The 20,236-nt window shown below is 38.3% G+C and overlaps 2 protein-coding genes, 1 long non-coding RNA gene and 1 pseudogene across 4 annotated transcripts; 2 read left to right on the forward strand and 2 right to left on the reverse strand.

Moving 5' to 3' along the window:
- Nucleotides 1-5,155: 5,155 nt before the first annotated feature.
- On the forward strand, nucleotides 5,156-6,688 carry LOC111344188 (uncharacterized). The gene has a single exon (XM_022951400.2). It carries the CDS (start codon nucleotides 5,156-5,158, stop codon nucleotides 6,686-6,688), a length of 1,533 nt encoding a protein of 510 aa, XP_022807135.2.
- Nucleotides 6,689-6,929: 241 nt separating this feature from the next.
- LOC111344187 (uncharacterized) lies at nucleotides 6,930-9,880 on the reverse strand. 2 transcript variants are annotated; one of them, XM_088745486.1, is made up of 2 exons: nucleotides 8,543-9,880; nucleotides 6,930-8,191 (listed from the first exon to the last, which is right to left on the reverse strand). In XM_088745486.1, exons 1-2 carry the CDS (start codon nucleotides 9,803-9,805, stop codon nucleotides 7,016-7,018), a joined length of 2,439 nt encoding a protein of 812 aa, XP_088601612.1. In that variant the 5' UTR covers nucleotides 9,806-9,880; the 3' UTR covers nucleotides 6,930-7,015. The 2 variants fall into 2 exon arrangements, with proteins under 2 accessions (XP_088601612.1, XP_088601613.1); XM_088745487.1 differs by having other exon boundaries at nucleotides 6,930-7,509; nucleotides 7,921-9,880.
- Nucleotides 9,881-10,585: 705 nt separating this feature from the next.
- LOC148716229 (uncharacterized) lies at nucleotides 10,586-12,918 on the reverse strand. Its single transcript, XR_015995492.1, has 2 exons — nucleotides 11,987-12,918; nucleotides 10,586-11,556 (listed from the first exon to the last, which is right to left on the reverse strand). It is a non-coding gene; the product is annotated as an uncharacterized LOC148716229 (long non-coding RNA).
- Nucleotides 12,919-15,925: 3,007 nt separating this feature from the next.
- On the forward strand, nucleotides 15,926-19,164 carry LOC148716230 (uncharacterized; annotated as a pseudogene).
- Nucleotides 19,165-20,236: the final 1,072 nt, after the last annotated feature.

A 20,236-nucleotide genomic window follows, 5' to 3' on the forward strand; every position in this document is an offset into this window, starting at 1 on the left:
TTAAATAGAAGGGAACTCTTTGGCTACATGTAAACACCACAGTGTATACTAAAGAGTTATGGATGTACTTGGGAGTTTTGCCAAGCACAAGAAGCTAGAGTCACTCTCGGCTATCACCTTGGGCGATTCTTAAGCTTCTTTCATGCTTAGAACCCTCCCGCGAGCATCAGTAACTCAGTAGTGTACGCTGTGGTGTAACCATTTGTTAATTAGCAAATACCTTTTTCATCCTTAATATTGCCGACGTTATCGTTACTGTCACCATAGCTACCTTTCGTCAACATCTTACGGCAAAATCTCCCCACTTCGCCTATCTGAGAAAAGTCAAGAACTCGGCGGTAGAGAATGAAACATTTTATTCTGCCGGAGAAATTCTCAGGTGACTGCTGTTCATTGTCCTTTATAGCTCCTGTGATAAATTCTATGTTTTTACCTAAATATATATACTGCGGCTCTGCTATGTTCACAGGACCCCAATACACCTTGCATGCATTTTGCTCCGAATTACTGCTTGCATAAAGAGTGGCATATCCTGATGTTTGATTGTAGGTAACCGCTGCCAATGTCCATTTTTGCAATGTCGTATTCTGGGCCAGTTGCAACTTCAGCTCCCTAACTCGCGTCTTGTTTCCGCATTTTGAGGACAATGAAAAATGTAGGTCGAGGTCTTTTAATGAAAGTAAGAGAATTGACTTGTCATTTACCACAAACTGAGCAATTGTCCTTCTTCCGAGGTCAGATACTCTAAAACTGATTATCATGGTCATATCCTTCAACTTAAAGTTCCCATCGCTATTAGTTATCCGAGCAAATTGTTCCAAATTGGACTTACGGAATACCAATTTGCCACCTGGCCAAGATCGAATCTCTCCTTTCTCAAAAAAATGGGCATCTCCATTAACACATCGACTTGCATCTTTTCCTGTAGCTTCAAGTGGATACGCAGCTACAGGATCATTCCAGCCACTAACAACTTCGAATTCGGCGGGGAAAAGATGACATAGAAAGAAAAGAAACAATAAGAGCAGATTTCTCTGATCATGTTTACTGTAGATAGTGTCGGTCGACATTTTCGGTAGATATATCGGTCGACATGCCGACCGCTACTCGGCTAACACCCGGTCGACATATCGAATTTGATGTGTTACTTTTTACACCTGGTATAACTTCGTGGGCAAAAAAATTCCAAACAAAGTATATTTTTGTCTAACTGAGATAGTGAAAGCGAAAAATTGTAAAGTTCATAGGAAAGTTCGAGTTTGCTTGGATGTCAAAGAGATATTAAAAATGCAAAGGCAAATTATTCTAAAGGTAGCGAGTATAGAAAAATGATAAACATGCCGACCGCTACTCGGCTAACACCCGGTCGACATATCGAATTTGATGTTTTACTTTTTACACCTGGTATAACTTCGTGGGCAAAAAAGTTCTACACAAAGTATATTTTTATCTAACGGAGGTAGTGAAAGCGAAAAATTGTAAAGTTCATAGGAAAGTTCGAGTTTGCTTGGATGTAAAAGAGATGTTAAAAATGCAAAGGCAAATTATTCTAAAGGTAGCGAGTATAGAAAAATGATAAACATGCCGACCGCTACTCGGCTAACACCCGGTCGACATATCGAATTTGATGTTTTACTTTTTACACCTGGTATAACTTCGTGGGCAAAAAAGTTCTACACAAAGTATATTTTTATCTAACGGAGGTAGTGAAAGCGAAAAATTGTAAAGTTCATAGGAAAGTTCGAGTTTGCTTGGATGTAAAAGAGATGTTAAAAATGCAAAGGTAAATTATTCTAAAGGTAGCGAGTATAGAAAAATGATAAAAAGGAAAGAAAAGAAAAAGAAATTCTTTTTGTTTGCCTCTCATTGTCCATGATCAATAATTGCGATTTTACACTCAGCTTACGTACGAAAAGAGAAAATTAAATTAGATTAGCCATCTAGAATGAAGATACATCCATAGCTTTATCGAGTCATTCGAGATACTTATCGAAATTCATGATGAATGAAAAGCTTTCATACTGACTAACCTCCTGATAGGACACTTATACAAGAGATCAAACTAAGGAATCGTATCTGCAAATAAAAAGTGAAATTGCATGTCTCAAGGGATATTTATCTAACAATAAAAAAATAGGAGCAAATTCAATAAAAGGGCGATATTTTCACAAAGTTTTACCATCATGTTGGTCCCACGGTATGATCGACAAGTCCGCCTGAGTTCCTTAAAGCGTTTTGAAGTTACAATCTGAATTATCTTTGGCGCACAGTGCAGAGTTCATCGTACTTTTAACAGCTGTTAATGTTCCAAGCTACAATGAGGTTCAAAAGGCACCCCATAAACAAGACATAATGCGAGGAAAACAAATATATATTCAGTTTATTCTTGATTCTCAATGGGAATCAGGTATTTTTCTTTGAGTTCGATTGTTGTCACCGGCCATAGACCAACATAACATGATTAAAGCCTGCTATAAAAAGGAGAAATAATTAAAAAAATCTTTTAAGCAGCATAAAAAAGATGGGTGCTGCAAAAGTCTTTCATTCACGTGGCTCTGTCAAAATAAAACTGTCAAAAAAAAAAAAAAACCAAAAAAAATTTATTATTGTACATTGTTCTTTAATAGCATGAAAATTTTAACCGTTATGTAACTGCACTTCCGAGATGTCATCCACTCGTTTTCTGGCTTTTTATTTGCTTTCCAGGCTTTGGATTTGCTTATAAAGCCTTCAGACTGTGATCAGGATTTGAGTTTCACAAAAATTAAACCGCCTCTTGGTTAGTTCATGCTGTAGAGCGCCAGACTGCCGTGCGGGAGGTCGAAGGTTCAAGCTTTAGACCGGACCAACACTCAGGGTCTTTAAATAACTGAGGAGAATGTGCTGCCTTTCCTCAATGTCATCTACAAATAGTGAGACATTGTAGTCCTCTTGGATAAGGAGGATAAAACCGTAGGCCCCGTCTCCTGCATCTTCTCAGTGCTGGTTAGCAGGAGACGTTAAAGAACCCACACAGTTATTGCAAAGAGTTGGGAACATATCTCCAGGTGTTGTAAACTGCTCAATGCAGTCTGGCCAAAGTCCCCTACAAAGTGTTGTAAATAAAATTGGAAGAGCCACATAATGGAGATTTAATATAGATATTGTATTGTATTGTATTATATTCTAAATTGAATGGCTAAATTATATCGGAAGAGCCGCATAGGGGCGATTTAATCTATTGTATTGTATTTTAAATTGAAAGGCTTTTGTTCCTATACCGAAGTCAGCATCTTAGCTGAGATGCAGTACAAACGGCACAGCTTGAACCGGGCACTTTCATATTTGAATGGAAAAACGAAAAAAAAAAGACTCTTTCGGCTGACGATGATCTCACAAACGGGAAAATAGCTAAAAATGGTTTAATAGTTTTGAAAAAACTCTTAGCAGAATCGAAAAATCATAAAATTAATTTTTTGATGTGACAACTTCAACAAAGCGCACGGCTGGTGGGACCGGCAACTGATGGATTACCAATCTTTTTTACGTTTCATACCAGCTGCGCTAATAACACCCAACGACAGAGTTTATACGTTACGGTAGAGAAAACGATGGTGTTTGACTGGAGAAATTCATTTCCTATCCAATTTTTTCTACTAAGTAGGTTTTTCGAAGTACCATTGGGGCTACAACCAAAGGCTTAGGCTTCTCAACTTATAGTTACTACGAGACAGTAAGCTCTGAAATAAAAAATTTACTGGGTTGGACTACCTTGATAGAACAAATAAAGCAAATCGGGTAACTGATTTCGATGACTTAGACGGGAAAGTTGTCCCAAAATTCCAATGACCACTACAGCCTGTCTAAGCAGCACTGTATTAATGGTCACCCCGTATTGAATTGGTTACCCTTTATTAGGCGGTTGGCTGTCAAAGTCCCGAATTTTTTAACTCACAAATCGCTGTAGTTTTCACCTCTACCGAGCGGTCACCTTCGTTAAGCGGTGGTGGTCATTCTTAATTGAGTCCCAACGACATGTTTGCATTGTCTTTCATTGAACAGTCACTTGAAGCGCAACCAGTTAAATAAAATTAAGAATAATAGTCCAAGTAAGATTATCTCCCAATATCAATCCTACGCGTACTTTTTAACGATTTTTATACATAACGCCGTCAAATATGGCATAACATGGGGTTTTTTATCGTTCTTTAGAAATCGTTTTTCTATAAAACCGGTATTTAGCGGTCAACTTGTATTACGTGGTGACTTCACCATTCCCCGCAGTTTACCGCACAGTACAGGTTTGACTGTGGTGCAGCCTTCAAACAACTATTCCTTTGACCTTTTGTATGGCAAGCCCTTGCAAGATGAAGGCTGTAACTTCCCAGCAGTGAACCAAACGTATAACAAGAATGAAAAAGAAATAACACGATAAAAGAATTTTCCATGTATTGTTTCACAAAGGAAAAAAACAACGAGAATTTCCATTTTGCAAGACCATATGTAATTTCCATGTTCATCACCTGTGTCTCCGTAATGAATTAATCATATGTCATTATAAATAAAATTTGTCTGAACTTACTGTAAATTTTCAGTGAAAACCGTATAGATGTTTTTCTTATTCTTGGTTGTGCGTGAGTAGTTTTGACGCGGATCTGAAAGGTGTAAGAATTTTATTTCTTTGGAACTTTTGTCGTTCAGTTGCACATTCTCTTTTGAAGAGTCTTAGTTTTAAAGGGGAAGAAGATGAAATTGTGTTATTCGAAATATTGAAATATTGAAACAAAATCAGAGCAAAATTTTGTCGCCGTTGACTTAAGAGTCTGTCCACGAGAGGACCAGGCAGGCGTGACACATGCCATCTCACCGAATTCTCTCAAACTTTCACAGATGATTAAGGTCATAAAGTTATTCAAGAGTCCAAAGTAGTTTCGGCTCCCGGTTAATCCCTGGGGTACAAGGGCTTTCACATCAAATCCCATGGATAAAACCCCAAAATTAACCCTAAAATTGTACTTTCAAAAAGGATCTCCCACACTGATAGTGTGTTTTCGCACATTCTGCTGTGACGTCACCAAAATTTAGCGTCCGCCATGTTGGTGGAGTGAAAAGGGTGACGTGCAAGTGTTTACTTAACTATTACAGTTTCATTACTTTGTTTGAAGTATGTCGCAAAATGCCTGCTTTTTGCCTAATTATAAACTGTTCCAACGACAAATCTAAACGTAAAGATCTTTCATTCTGTCGTGTACCGAAAATTATTAAAAATCAAGGCGAGGAAACGGAGATCTTGTCAACTGAACGCAGGCGAAGATGGCTGTCAGCCATACGTCGACAAGATTTAACAGACCGAATAATTGAAAACGATCGTGTGTGTGGAGACCATTTTCACTCAGGAAAAGCAGCTCCTTTGTGGGATAAGTTTAATGTTGACTGGGTGCCTTCTCTTAACATGGGACATCAAAAATCTGTGATAGACGAAGCGTCGCTGCAACGAAGCCTTGAAAAAGCAAAGAGAGTCGCAGAACGAAGGAAACGTACACATGAGAGCACAGAAGAAATGGCCAAAGAGAAGTCAAAAAGAGTGAATGAACCTGGCGTATGTGTTAAATATTTATTCCAGTCTACGACTACGGACGTTGAAATGGACGATATCGAGGACCTCGCTGAAAATTTGCCAGATAACTTGAGAAATGCCGTAACACAAACAGCAGTTTCAACGACAACAGTTGGCATTCAGACAAGTGAGACGCATAATTGTATGCTTCAAACCGAGTCTTTGTTTCTTAATAAACAATGTTCTGACTTTGATGAAGCTTTTTTTGTTGATAACAACGAGAAAGTAAAATTTTACACTGGTCTACCTTCCTTTGAAATTTTACAAAAAGTCTTCTGTTTTGTTGAACCTTATGTTGACAGACGTCCTCAGCTTTTGTCTAAGTTTCAAGAGTTTGCAATGGTTTTAGTAAAATTGAGACTTGCTGTTCCTCATCTTGACCTTGCGTATCGTTTAAAAATTTCATCTGCAGTGGTTTCTCGAATTTTGTCTGCTTGGCTGACTGTCATGGATGTTCGCTTAGGTCCTCTTGTCAAATGGCCAGATCGTGACGAATTGTACGCAACCATGCCTAGATGTTTCCTGGACTCATTCGGACGCAAAACCACAGTTATCATTGATTGCTTTGAAATTTTTATTGATAGACCGACTAATCTCCTTGCAAGAGCACAGACTTTTTCAAGTTACAAGCATCATAACACTGTTAAAGTATTAATTGGAATTACACCACAGGGTACAATTTGTTTTGTTAGTGAGGCTTGGGGAGGGAGAACTTCAGATAAATTTTTAACTGAAAACTGTGGTCTACTGGATAAACTTATACCAGGTGATTTGGTTCTTGCAGATAGGGGTTTTACCATTCATGAAAGTGTTCAATTTCAGCAAGCCCAATTGAACATTCCTGCATTCACCAAAGGTAAAGACCAACTTGATCCTGCGGACGTGGAACAGACAAGAAAAATTGCTTCTGTCCGAATACACGTTGAAAGAATCATTGGTTTGCTTAGACAGAAATATACCATTCTTCAACAAACTTTACCAACTGATTACCTAATTTGTCGAAAAGGCGAATCTGTACCTCTAGTTGACAGAATGATTAGAATTTGCTCTGCACTAGTAAACCTATGCCCTCCTACTGTACCTTTTGATTGAAAGCCTAAATAGTAACAGTGAAACTATATTAAATTTTTGGTGGTGAATTTTTCAAATTTCTAACAAATGAAAGCACCAGAATTACGGCTGTGTGACTAATAAATATAACTGTTATAGTGCACTATTCTATCCTTGCTTACACAACATGCTGTTGCCCAGTAGTAACCATGTGGAAGTTCTCAGATTTAACCACCAAAAATTTAACATAGTTTATGAAAGTCTGTAATAATAATGCAAAAAGTTTGTTTCATTTTTTATTCATGGAATGGAATGTTTAATTATTTTAAGTTAGTCAATACAATTTTAAACTGAATGTGGTATCAGATGTTATGTGCTTTCGACTGTGGGAAAAGGGGTAATGAGACAAGCTTTCAGGCAAGCATACAAATGAAGTCGCATCTTTGATACATTAAGTTGAGGAATATTTGGGTCCAATGTGTAAACAAGACTTGTTGCAAAAGCAATAGCAAATACACCACAATCTGAACCATTTGATTGTTGCTGTATTGGTACAACATTGATTCCTTGGAAATCCTCTCCAACTAGACTCTCTACTTGTTGTTCAAGATCATCAAGTATAACATCATTGAAAAGGCTGTCATACAAATTTACAACACCTTTTTCACAGCCAATTGAACTAGCACACACCCAATGGTTTCCCCCAGTATGCAAGATCTGTACAAAATCTCCATGAACCTTGTCAAAGTTGTGGCATGGACCCAAGCTTGGACGTTGAAATCCTTGAATATCTGGGTTAACTTGCTTTAAAAGGACATGAGCTTGTTGAATGACAGTATTTTCCAACCAGCCAGTAGATGATTCTATAACATCGAAGTCGTGATTTGTAAGTGTTGAAATGATACTGTATTTATCCACTTGCTCAGTTTCTCTAGTACCAAAGTAGACAATCTCATGATCATTATGAACAGAACTCTCAGAAGGTGAAAAAGGTAGATTTGAATTTGTAGCTTTAGGTTTGATAGATTTAGTGGAACGAATGCTGTCCAATTTGCAGAAGTTACATGCCCAAGAAGATTTATAATTATTTGGGTATCGCTTATATGACATGCACTGTAAATGAAAAAACTTCCCATTAGAACAACTATCATTGTGGCATTTCAGCAATTTGTCATCAGAATTTGCTTTCCTTTTACAAACACAGATACTTTCCATTGACAAAGCTTCTTCAAATAAATTAGGAACTTTATCATGTGTCTTTAACCCTTTCTTACCATGGCCAAACTTAGGTAATTTTCTACAATGTGGACATAACCATGTCTTTGCAACATTTTTCATGGAGAGACAGGCTAAATGGAATCGGGAAATGGGACACTCCGGATTTGAACATGTTGCAGTAGGTTCATTTGAGGTCCTCCTGCAGTAACATTCACCCCCACATGAGACAGAACCAAGCTCTTTCTTCAAATCCATCTTTCGCGTGTACCATCTGCCAAGGACTTCAGGTAATATGCAGGTCCTCCAAAACAAAGAAAGCTTTGCCACCTGCAAAGCAAAATGTTCAGAATCTGGAAAAATTCTCTCCTGAACTAGCTTGGAACCATTTTTTGAAATAGAAAAAACAACAAAATCACAATAGGCCCTTTTGGTTATGTGGAGTTGTTGCTGGACTTGGTAGTAGTACGAATGATTTTTCTTTAAGGAGAATTTCTCACCATTCCATTGAAGACAAGATGACTTCTTCTCACAATAGTTCTTGAAATCAGTTCCTTCAATGCAATATGGGCACTTTACCTCACCACAGCCATATCCACAACAATCACATTCACATAAAAAATCAGGGGTGGCATGAAGAAAAGGATGCTCTACATCAATAAATGTTCCACATTTTGTCACCTTAAAATTAGTATGACTCTGCTTCATATGAGTTTCATATGCTTCTATTGCAGTTTGCTCATGCTTACAACCATGGATTGTTGCTGCTGTGCTGAAACAAAAAAGATGTGGATAACAAATAGATTTAATTAGAGACTGGGATGGCTGTGATGGATCTGTATGAGAGGCAGCACGAGACTTTGAAGCACCAATCCTACAAGCTCGGTATCGATAAAAGGCATTACTTTTCGTTTGCTCCACGGTTTCTCTTTCAATCAAGGCAACTTCTTCAAGACTGATACTAACTTCAACTTTGTAGCATTCCTTTAGAAGATCAATGTAGTTAAGCTGCAGGAATTTGGGATCAAACAAATCTGAAAGAGGGTTGATGCCCCTTGTTTTAGAAATAAACATCGCTGCATATGACTTTTCCAAACTCAAGCAAACAGGCTTTACTTGGCATTGACTGAGCGATTCATAAAATGCATCAAGCTCCTTAAAAGAGGGTCTAGGTGGAGGGGCCTTTGGCTTGCGTGGCGTTGCAGAAGCACTTGCACCGCTTGATTCCAAGGAAGCACTCAAACTCTTGGTATCTGCAGCACAATTCAAAGAATTAACAGTCTTGTCAAGATCAGACTTCATTTTCTTCGCTGATGTGAAATTAATATCCTTCACTCTTAAATAATCCACGCTTTTCACTGTAGCGGGCAAAATCCAAGAGCATTTAACTTGGGTGCACGCGAGCTTCTCGTTTAACCTTGTCGAAACTTCTAAGTAAAAAAGAATACTGGCAATATGCGAACAGCACTCTCCTAAACCCGCCATACATCCATGACAATGCGCAGAAAGAACAGTCCCATCTTTAGTTGTGATTATCCAAAGCTGCACCGGTGGTTCATTCATTCGCTGTGAGTGTCGAACTTTGCCAATAACCACGTATTTACCACTAAAAATCTGACCTAAAATACTTGTAATAAAGCCGGATACCATTTGGTTGTAGGCTTGCAAGCCTCTAAAATTTTTAAATTGATCTTTGGTATAAAAACTTGTCTCTAAAACAAGATACGATACAAGATCGAGTGGTTCTACGCGGGGAAGGCATTCGGTACTCAACTTTTCCTCTGGAATAAAGAGAGGGTCTATTCCAATAACAGATATTTTCTCAATATAACGCTTTCTAACAGCACTGTCGAGAGATTTTGCATATTCAGACAAAGGGATCTCATGAATAATTCCTTTTTCTGACTCACTGTTTACGTTTTGTTCCGCATGACTAGTCGCCATATTGGGTCTTTTACTCCACCAACATGGCGGCGTATGAAATTAATATATGCCGTGACGTCACATGAAAACACACTATAGGTAGCGGTGGATTTTAGTTTACTTTCCTCCAACAATTCTTTGAACCTTAACTAATAGAAAGTTCGAAGTTGGATTGATTTGAAATTAATCTCGCCAATCGAGAGCATTTCATAATAGAGCGTTTTCACTCACGTGACCAAATTTCTTTATCGTCATGGTAACCGACTTCATCCGCCATGTTGGTGTTCCATGATAATCAGCTCTGAGTATTGTGACAGGAAACATTTGGAGCACATTTTACGGTTTTGAGAAGAAAATCGTGTAATATTTATATTTTCGTTATCACAGTCCTTTGCCTTGTCATCAGCTGTGGGAACAAAACAGGGAAGAAGTGGTCTAACGTCGATAAAGTAATGTTTTTTCGTGTCCCACGTGTTCAGTATAGTCAAGGAGAGTACAATGAAGAACTTATTCTGAGCGAAGAAGAATGTGGATCTGTGCGATAAGTAGAGATGACTTAACTGATGATATTTAAGAACGCAGTAGGGTCTGCAGCCGGCACTTCGTTTCAGAAGAAGCTGCGAAAGGTTGGGATCGATTCAACGTAGATTGGGTCCCTACCCTCCATCTTGAGCATTCAAGTATGCAGGTCCATTGCATCGGGCAACCATTTTATTTTCACTGTAATAAAGTGGGTATTCTTTCTCTCCAAAAATTTTTTAACTGTAGATGTACCTTAAGCAGTCTAAAATTTAGGAAACATTTTCAATACACCAGATTTTAAAGACTGATATAAATGGTTTCTCATTTTAGGGACATCAAATTGCATTGTTTCAGGGTGTATACCATAGACAAGGCATGTAGCAAAGGTGGCAGCAAATACTCCACAGTCACTGCTATTTTTCTGTTGTTGCACAGGGACAACTTGAAATGCTAGTAAAATTTGAACATCCAACAAGATTGAGTACCTGCTCTTGTACTTCATTTAGAATAATGTTATGATACAAACTGTCATACAGGTTGACAGTGCCATCTTCGCACCCAACTGAGCTTACACATACCCAGTGGGCATTGCCAGTATGCAGAATCTGAATAAATTCCCCAATAACCTGACTAAGTTTCTAAAGAGGCCTAAAGTTAGTCTCTGAAAGCCCTCCACATCTGGATTAATGTTTCTTAGACAAACATGTACTTCATGGATAATATCACAGTGAAGCCAACCATTGGGTGATGAAATCAATTGGTAATGCCCATCATCCAGCTTTGCAAGTGATGCTGACTTTTCTGAAGAGTATTTTGAAACACCAGTTATCACAACACTATCATCAGATGCATTGAAAGTGTCACTAACAACCTTTGTTCAGTTTTTCCTCCTGATTTACACACCATACATTCCCAAGTTGTCATTGCATTGTTCAGCACCTGCTTGAAGTATAAGCAGGGCAAATGAAATAACTTTCTATCTTGACAAAATGGGTTGTGGCATTTCAGCAGTTTATCTGAACAGTGGCTTCTGTTTGCATGTGCAGATAAAATCTAATTTGAGAGCTTCATCCAAAATATCTCTTGTCTGTTTGCATTTTGATTTTTCATTTTTGGCTGCTGGTGTTTTTAGACACAGGGGACAAAACCACTTGTTAGGTACTTTTGTAATTTTCAAACAAGATAAATGAAAAGTAGAGATGGGACATGCTTGGTTTGTGCATGTTACCACAGGCCCTCTAGCTGCCAGTCTGCAAAAACAAGCAAAAACAATAGGGATAAGGGGATGAATGAGACAAAATTCACTTTTGAGTACACCACCTTCCCAAAATTTCTGGTAGCACACAGTATCTCCAGAAGTGATTAAGTTTGGAAACAACAGAGTGCCAGTGTCTGACATCAGGCAAAATTCTTTCACAGAAGAGATCAATTTGCTCACGAAAACCACAAACAACAAAGTCAAAATAAAGCTTTTCAGCAGTGAATATTTACTGTTGAATTTGGTAAAAGTAGGCATGAGTTGTATTTGTTAATATACTGCTCCAAGTCTATTTCCTTTAAACAATAGGGGCATTTGACCTCCCCACATCCATTCCCACAGCAATCACACCTACACAAAATGTCAGGTGTAGCATATAACCATGGATATTGTTTATTGATAAACGTCCCACATTTCGTTACCTGAAAGTTGATGTGCTTTTCCTTCATGATCTTTTCATAAGTTTCAATAGCAACACTTTCATGTTTACAACCATGTTCTGTAGACTTCTATACGCCTTAAAATAGTCTTTACTGTAATAACTCGTGTCAAGCACCAAAAAAAACAATAAATCCATCGATTCGACCAGAGGCAGGCACTCTGGATCGTATTTTTTGTCTGATAACAAGAGAGGATCGATTCCAACGCAAGAAATCTTCTCTAAATAACGTTTTTTCAAGTGGGGATCGAGCGTGTTCGCACAATCTGAGAGAGGATATCCAGCCATGTTGAAAAATGTGGAACACCAACATGGCGACTCAACTTTCCCGCGAAACTTATGACGTCATGTGCAAACGCTCTATTAATTTTAAGAGACCGAAAATTAGGCTTTTTTAATCACAAACATCTCCAATGGGCAACGTTACATGTCGATCAACATGTGATCACAGTAAAACCCAATCATCGTGCTATGTTTCTGACGAAAAAAATTTTTGGCCTCTGTGAAATATTCGTGATCACATTCCTCCGAAGTGCGTGACAGGCAAAGTTAATTTAAGCACTTTGTGATCATAAGCTGCTAGTTAATGAGCCGAATCAAATCGCGGTATGGTATACGTGACGCCAATTGTTTTGTTTTTTGGCTCTAAAAGTATTAACAGGTGTTAAGCTGCATAGTTAAGGCTTTAAATTAATTGTACCAATTCGTAGATATTGACAATTCACTGACAGTTACTAGTAGATCTAATAACACCGATGCGGGTTTATACGCCGGAAGTCAATAGCTAAAAAAAACTATGCGAGGTATATTATGTACATTTTGTTACTTTCTATACTTGTTAAATTTACTCTCAAACTTAGGATGCACTTAAACTAATTTCCTTCTAGAGAAAAAACAGCCGTCGAGCAAATTTGGGTGTTTGGCGTGACACGTGCTCCCGTCATCACATGTACTTGCATGAATTCAGGAATGAATTTCCCATTCTACTTGAAATAAATTTATTTTATTTTACCTTTGTAAAATCTGATTGCATGATTGTTTTCGATGTAGAGATCCTTTAATCAGGCTAATGTAAACACCGTCGCCATGAAAAATAAACAAAGATAACAAAAAAGCACGTAGTGTTTTCTTGCCAGTGAAGTCTTGCTGTTGTTTTTTCTTGTTACTTGGTCGATTTTTTGTAGCGGCAACCTAAAGCTATGGCTGCCCAAATGTCTTGTTCGTTCTCTTCGTATCCCAAGAGCACTTGTGATTTTTCAGTGAGATTTCCAGGGAAGAATGAATTATTTCCTTTGTTATCCTGTGCGAGGGATATCAAATCTCATTTGCGACAACTGAAGTTTGCTCAAACATCTGTTAGGTCGGAAAAAGACCTCAGTCATTCTAGCTAGAGTGGGATTCTTTGATGAGATGGGGGACGATATAACAGTGTTTCCGAAGCATCGCGCTGCGCTAGGAACCTGGTGGAGACCAAGTCTCAAATGTTACCATCCTCTGCATGGCAATAAGCGACGAAAACCAGAAAGAGGAGCAAGCCTCCAGATGTGTAAAAAGATTAGGATCATGTCTACTAACGGCCGCCCCGGTCGATATATCGACCGATAATTAAAGTTACTATTGTTGCCGTATGATAATTTTATGTTATTTCAGTGCGTGGCCATAAACACAGCTACGATGACAGACCCTCCCTAAGTAGCAAGTGACCCTGAACGACAAGTAACTCCCTCCTCCTCCCCAGGGTAAGATTTGACATAAACGTACTTTCGCCAAATATTCAAATATCGCGCTTGTGCAGTAATCGGCTACGTTCGAATTTACCTCGTGAATTTCGCTTTTGTGGTGGTAGCGAGTTTGAATTTCCCTCGTGAATTAATAAGTCATTGTTTGGCGTTAAAACTATTGTTTCAAGATACGCGTATTACCTAACACGCATATTTTTGTAAAAGGATAAATAGATACGTGCCTCGCTTCAAAAAGTCAGAAGAGAAGGCAACCAGAATTGTAAGTAGTTTTAATTAGTGAGTTTCTTGTAACTTTCGCAAGTCCTGTAGTTAGTTGTAGAATATTGTAACGTATGTATTTTCTTTCATTTGTAGTTTGACAACATAAAACACAAAACTTAACTGTTGTTAAAGTCAGCGTTTGTTCAAAAATCTGCTTAGTCGACGTCTCTTCCAAAAGGATAAACATATATCCAATTCAGAAGCAAATAACAAGAACATTGTTGAATTCAAAATACATGATAGGGAAACGTTTGTAAAGTAAAAAGCAAGAGCATTGTTTCTTTCAAGGATGGTGGGTTGGGGGCTAATAGTAGAGAGAAAAGTGGCTAACCAAAGACTGGGGGGCTAATTGTCCAGGGGTGAGTTGTCCGGATACCGATACCAGTAAACGACATCCTAGCGCGGGTAGGTAGGTAGGTAGGTAGGTACGTAGGTAGGTAGGTACGTACGTAGGTAGGTAGGTACGTAGGTAGGTAGGTAGGTAGGTACATAGGCAGGTAGGTAGGTAGGTAGGTAGGTAGGTAGGTACGTAGGTAGGTAGGTAGGTAGGTAGGTAGGTAGGTAGGTAGGTATACTTTATTAAATAAAAGAAACAGGCTAGCCCCAAGAAAAATCAGCTGGTTGACATAGAGGGCGTGTTTGTATATACATAAAAAAGAGACTGCAACTAATAATACAAGATTAATAACGTCGTTGGTCTATAATCTTAAGAGTTCAACTATTATGAACTAAATTCTAATCTAAGTTGGAAAAACCATATCTATACCCTAAAACTAAGTAAAACTGTCGGTCTAATTGCGAAGCTAAGACATTTCGTTCCTAATCGAACTCTTCTTGGTGTTTATAAATCCCTCATTGCACCTTTTATAACGTATGGATTAACTTCTTGGGGAACTGCATCCAAGACCCTGTTAAATAATATTCTTGTCTTACAAAAACGCGTACTCCGTCTTATTCACTTTGCCCCAGTGAGGGAGCATGCAATACCCTTTCAGTTTTTTTGAAAGGAAAACTTCTTCCACTAGAATTACGATATTATGACAATATTGCTAATTTAATGTACGACATCACTGCTACCTCTGCACCAAGTAATATTTCGAATTTGTTTTCGAAAATTTCCAGCGTTCACTCTTACGGCACACGTTCATCAATGTGTGAGCATTTTTATACTAAAAAATCTGCGCTTAATGTTAAAAATTAAATAAAGCTTTTTCACGTGTTGGTGTTAAAACCTGGAATGGGATACCAACTAGTCTCAAAAACTTATCCAAGAACTCTCTTAAAAAATCCATTAGAACAAAATTAATGGAAATTCTAGAAACTGAATACACCCATGTTGAAATGCATATCATAACTTCGATACCCACACTGGCCTTCATAAAAATCATATCAGTATGACTATCCCAGCTAAGTTTTTCATCTATCTGAACCTCCAGGCATTTATGTTTAAGTTCGGGAAACGGGTATATTGTTTACCACAACGGATTGTTCGGTATTCTTATTGTTCAAATTATACGAGGAGCCAATAGACATCAATTTAGATTTAGAGGAGTGCATTTGAAGTTTGTTTTCTATGCCCTTTGTACATATGATCTTCAATATGGTCAGTAATTGAATCGATACTTTACCGACACTTAAACGAAACTTGACCGATACTTGACCGATACTTGACCGATACTTGACCGATACTTGACCGATACTTGACCGATACTTGGCCGATACTTGGCCGAAACATGACCGATAGTTGATCGCTACACATTGGTCGACATATCGGCCGATAGATGACCGATATATCGGTCGACTATCGGTCGACTATCGGTCGACTATCGGTCGACTATCGGTCGATATGTCGACCGATAGTCGGCCGATACGTCGACCGGGGCGGCCGTTAGTACACATGATCCAAAGATTACAGAGAAATGGAGAGTTCTTGTTCCCGTCGGTGCAGGTATGATTTTGTTTTCATCTTTTGCTGTCTGGAATCATGTCTCTTGTAGAACCAGATAGACACCAGTGGTATTCCTTGTTCTTCTGCCAGAGAATTAATACTTAATAAATGAAATCACTTAAACTGGATAGGGAATTAACAGAATTTGTGAATAGTTCATTTCGCAGGTCAATATGACAATAACTGCTCACTTCTTGTGACAGAAAAGTTTCAACAGGAGACTGAAAAAAGAATTTTTGACCATTTACTTTCCACACAAGGTAAAAGGTAGTCGATAACTTTCGACTTTAAAACAGGTTTAAGCTCTGCGTTGGCTATACGAACTTGGTTTTTTCGGTCTTAGGGGAGCTACGTCACGATATTTTGAGTGATTTTTACAGTCGTAAAGAGTTACCTTTAGATAGAATGAAACCTTGCACCCAGTTGCGTCTGGGTGTAATGTAACTGAGGTCGACGTCCAGAAAAAAGAAAACCTACCGCAACTTATTTATGATTACTGTTCATCGCGCCAGCGTAACAGAAGGAGTGATAAATTAACCTAGTAGTCATCAGACTAACTAAGATCAACGCAATAAAGTGAAAGCGATGCCACATCCAAGATATCTGCAAACGTTATATCTGTGAAGAAGACATTGGCCAGAAAAAGTTGATTTACACATTTTACGCAAATTCTGGAAGTAAAAATGTTGGTAAACCGAAAATGCAAGTACATGCTTTATACAAATTCCCTATTGCGTAGGTGTTTCATAATATAGAGCTTTACCTCAACATTGGCTGTAAGCCTAACGGTGACAATACTAATTAGGTAATACAATGCCGTTTTTTCTCTAGACAAGAAGCTATATCCACCTTTTCGACAAATGCACCAAAAACTGGTTTGCAGTGGTACCAATCCTGAAAAGTACGGTTGTGGCTTTAAAGGCTAGTTATTCTAACCTTAGAGAAGCTTTCTTGCGATCCAATCGCGTTGGGTGCTACCACAATGCATATCTTACTCTGTCATTGGCAAGTCTTGGTGAGCGTGTCGAAATCAGAATCTTGCGCTATGACCTCAGCAATCCCAAGCCGGCAAAGATGTCTGTGACCACCGTATAGCCACTCGTAAAAGTCACATGCGGCAATTTTGTAAACGAGGGAAATGACATAAACACCGCCAATTACATTAAGGGTTGCAATTGAATCGTATGGTGGGGTAAAGGGCTTTTATGCCAACTGTAGCAGAAATCCAAGATTCTTTTCAAAGTATGACGAAACATAGCATGACTGGAATTCGCGCACTGAACAACTTCTTGTTCGACTCAGCTGGACTGAGAGCTTGGAAGGCATACAATGTGGGCACCGGCAGGTTTTTTTCGCTGGCACAGCTTCAGAAGTATTGTACTCCACAAGGTCCCACAGGTGTCAAAAAACTTCAGCCATTTAGCCAAAAACAATGCAACCGTTACAAGATGTCGGCACGTTTCGTGCAGGTGCCATGCAGGCCCAAGTTGTTGGACCTTAAGCGCCAACGGAGGTGCAAATAATTCAATCAGACGAGGCAGAGTCAGCAAAACGATTGGTCGCCTCCTATTCCTGCCCTGAACAAGGATGTGTCAAAGTCTACAAGGAGTTTAAAGGTCTAGAGAAACATGTTGATGTTGGACGCCACCTAATCAAGTTAGAAAGAGAATCGGACTATGACAGCATCATAGCAAAATGGGCAGAGACCTGTAAAACTGTTACAGGAGACTAAGTGCGAGGTGAAGTTGATGGTGCACCGTCAGTGACAGAATCTTCATCAGTATTAGCTGACAATCCATCACTGGAGGAGGGTTGGGCAATAGAGAAATCAAAGAAGTCAATCCGATTTTCCGAACGCGTTCGCTCTTATTTGCAGGAAATATTATTCCAAGGAGAAGAAACCGGTGTTAAAGCAAATCCCGCTTATATTGCATGTAGAATGAGGAGTCAAAGGTCGTCAAATGGAGATAAATTGTTTTCAAAGGAAGAATGGCTTTCAACACATCAAGTTGCAACTACTTCAGCAGGCTGTCAGCCCTTAACAAGAGTGGTGTCTTGAAGCCAAATGTAAGTGTTTTCCAAGAGGAGGAAGAGGACCTTGATTATATCAGCGAAGTAGAAGCAATGGAGACAAGATTCCAAATAAGAAGGAAACTACAACTTTAATTTAAAACGTGTATTTTATGTATAATTGCGAAGTAATCTCTATTTAATTATGAATAACCTACAAAAGGCATTCGTGAATACTGTGAGGTAAAAAGTACTGGCTATAATATCTGGCGAGGAGCTTGGCAAAACAGTGGAAAGCAAATCCCTCTACATTTGAGTACCACAACGCTACTAGCAACCCCTTGCCACATAACATATAGCAATACAAATTCAATTGTAACTGCAATGAAACGTGGAAAAGAGCTTAGCACTTATGTCCATTAAATACATGTAAGAGGCCAGCTCCAATCCTAACGTGAATAATTGTGAGCAAGACTACTACTATGGGATACTCCACAAACACTTACTTCAGAAAATCAACATCAAAAATCAAAATAACCGGGGTATCTTCCAATCTAGCTTATAGACTTGAGCAGCTCTTTCCCTACTTAGTAAAATTTTGTTACATCTGAAGTATTTTGCAATAAGTTTTCAGTTACTTCGTTAGCACTTTTAGTATTTCAAAATTGAAAATATTGCATATGAAAAATGAATCTTCGAATGCCGTTTTTTATTATTCTCGGATTGGTAAAAAATACCACAAAACGTAATTTAAAGGAGGATTGATTAGGGCGCGAAGATAATAATTTACTGTAAAATAGTATCTAACAGTAAGTGCGTAGTAGTTAAAACTAAATAAAAGAAAACAGTGGAAATAGTGCGTAATACTAACTAATAGTGCAGTAACTACTGTTTCATGGGTCTAGTAAAATCACTCTAGTTGCCACATCATAGTTGAATAGAATAGAGAAAATTATGATGAATACAAGCACAAAGTGGCAAGGAAACTGACTATTTAGATTAACCTGATTTCAGAAAAATACTCATGCAATTAGATTTTAATTTGGATATATCAACAAAGTTGAAATGGTAGATTTTAGTATAGTGAACGAAAATAACTTGAACCTAAGTCGAATATGGATTGCCTGTCAAAGAGAGACTTCTATTTTTTCGAGCTCAGCGAATTTTATTTCTGAATTCATGCATTGAAGTACATGTAACAGAAACACGTGTCACGCCACACACGTAAATTTACATGACAGCTGTTTTTTCTTTTGTAAGGAGATTACTTTAAGCGCGCTCCATGATTGAAAATAAATTTAAGAAGTATGATTTCATCTGTTGACATGAATCGGTGTTATTAGATTTACTAGTAACTGTCAGTGAATTGAGCCAATATCTACGAATTAGTACAATTAATTCAAAACCTTAGCAATGCAACTAAACATCTTTTAATAATTTTAGAGCCAAAAAACAAAACATTTGGCGTCACAAGATTTGATTCGGTTCATTAACCAGAAGCTTGTGGTCACAAAGTACTTAATCAACTTTGCCTGTCACGCACTTCAGAGGAATGTGATCACGAATATTTCAGAGAGGCCAAAAATTTTTTTCGTCACAAACATAGCACTATGATTGGGTTTTACTGTGATCACATGTTGATCGACATGTAACGTTGCCCATTGGAGATATTTGCAATTAAAAAAGCCTAATTTTCTGTCTCTTAAAATTGTCGCGTGACAAGGTTAATTATGAAATGCTCTCGATTGGCGAGATTAATTTCAAATCAATCCAATTTCGAACCTTCTATTACCTAAGGTTCAAAGAATTGTCGGATGAAATGAGATCAAAATCCACCGCATTTTATTAGTGTTAGAGATCCTATTTGAAAGCACAATTTTAGGTTTAATTTTGGGGTTTTATCCCTGGGATTTGATGTGAAAGCCCAGGGATTAGCCGGGAGCCCAAACCACTTTGGACTCTTGAATAACTTTATGACCTTAATCATCTGTGAATGTTTGAGAGAAATCGGTGAGATGGCATGTGTCACGCCTGCTTGGTCCTCTCGTCACGTGGACAGACTCTTAAAAAGTCACGACAGTCCTGCAGGCAGTTGCAACTATCTGCAAGTATATTGCACCGCCCAGAAAAATTTATTTGGCAGCCGTAAATTGAAAATCTTACACGATGTTCTTTTACTTAGAGAAATTAGAGTTATTTTAACCTCAATTGCTTCATTTTCTTTTAGCTGTATTCCTATTGAATTTATAGAATACCGAGCTATACGGTTTCC

Source organism: Stylophora pistillata, chromosome 14 (assembly GCF_964205215.1).
Source record: "Stylophora pistillata chromosome 14, jaStyPist1.2, whole genome shotgun sequence".
Lineage (NCBI taxonomy): Eukaryota > Metazoa > Cnidaria > Anthozoa > Scleractinia > Pocilloporidae > Stylophora > Stylophora pistillata.

Bases quoted from the DNA above. Each gene is read 5' to 3' on its own strand.
- LOC111344188 (XM_022951400.2), top strand. From the start codon at position 5,156: ATGCCTGCTTTTTGCCTAATTATAAACTGTTCCAACGACAAATCTAAA.
- LOC111344187 (XM_088745486.1), bottom strand. From the start codon at position 9,805: ATGGCGACTAGTCATGCGGAACAAAACGTAAACAGTGAGTCAGAAAAA. The intron at 8,192-8,542 runs GTGACAAAATGT...TTTGCTTTGCAG, and splicing joins AGAGTCATACTAATTTTAAG to GTGGCAAAGCTTTCTTTGTT.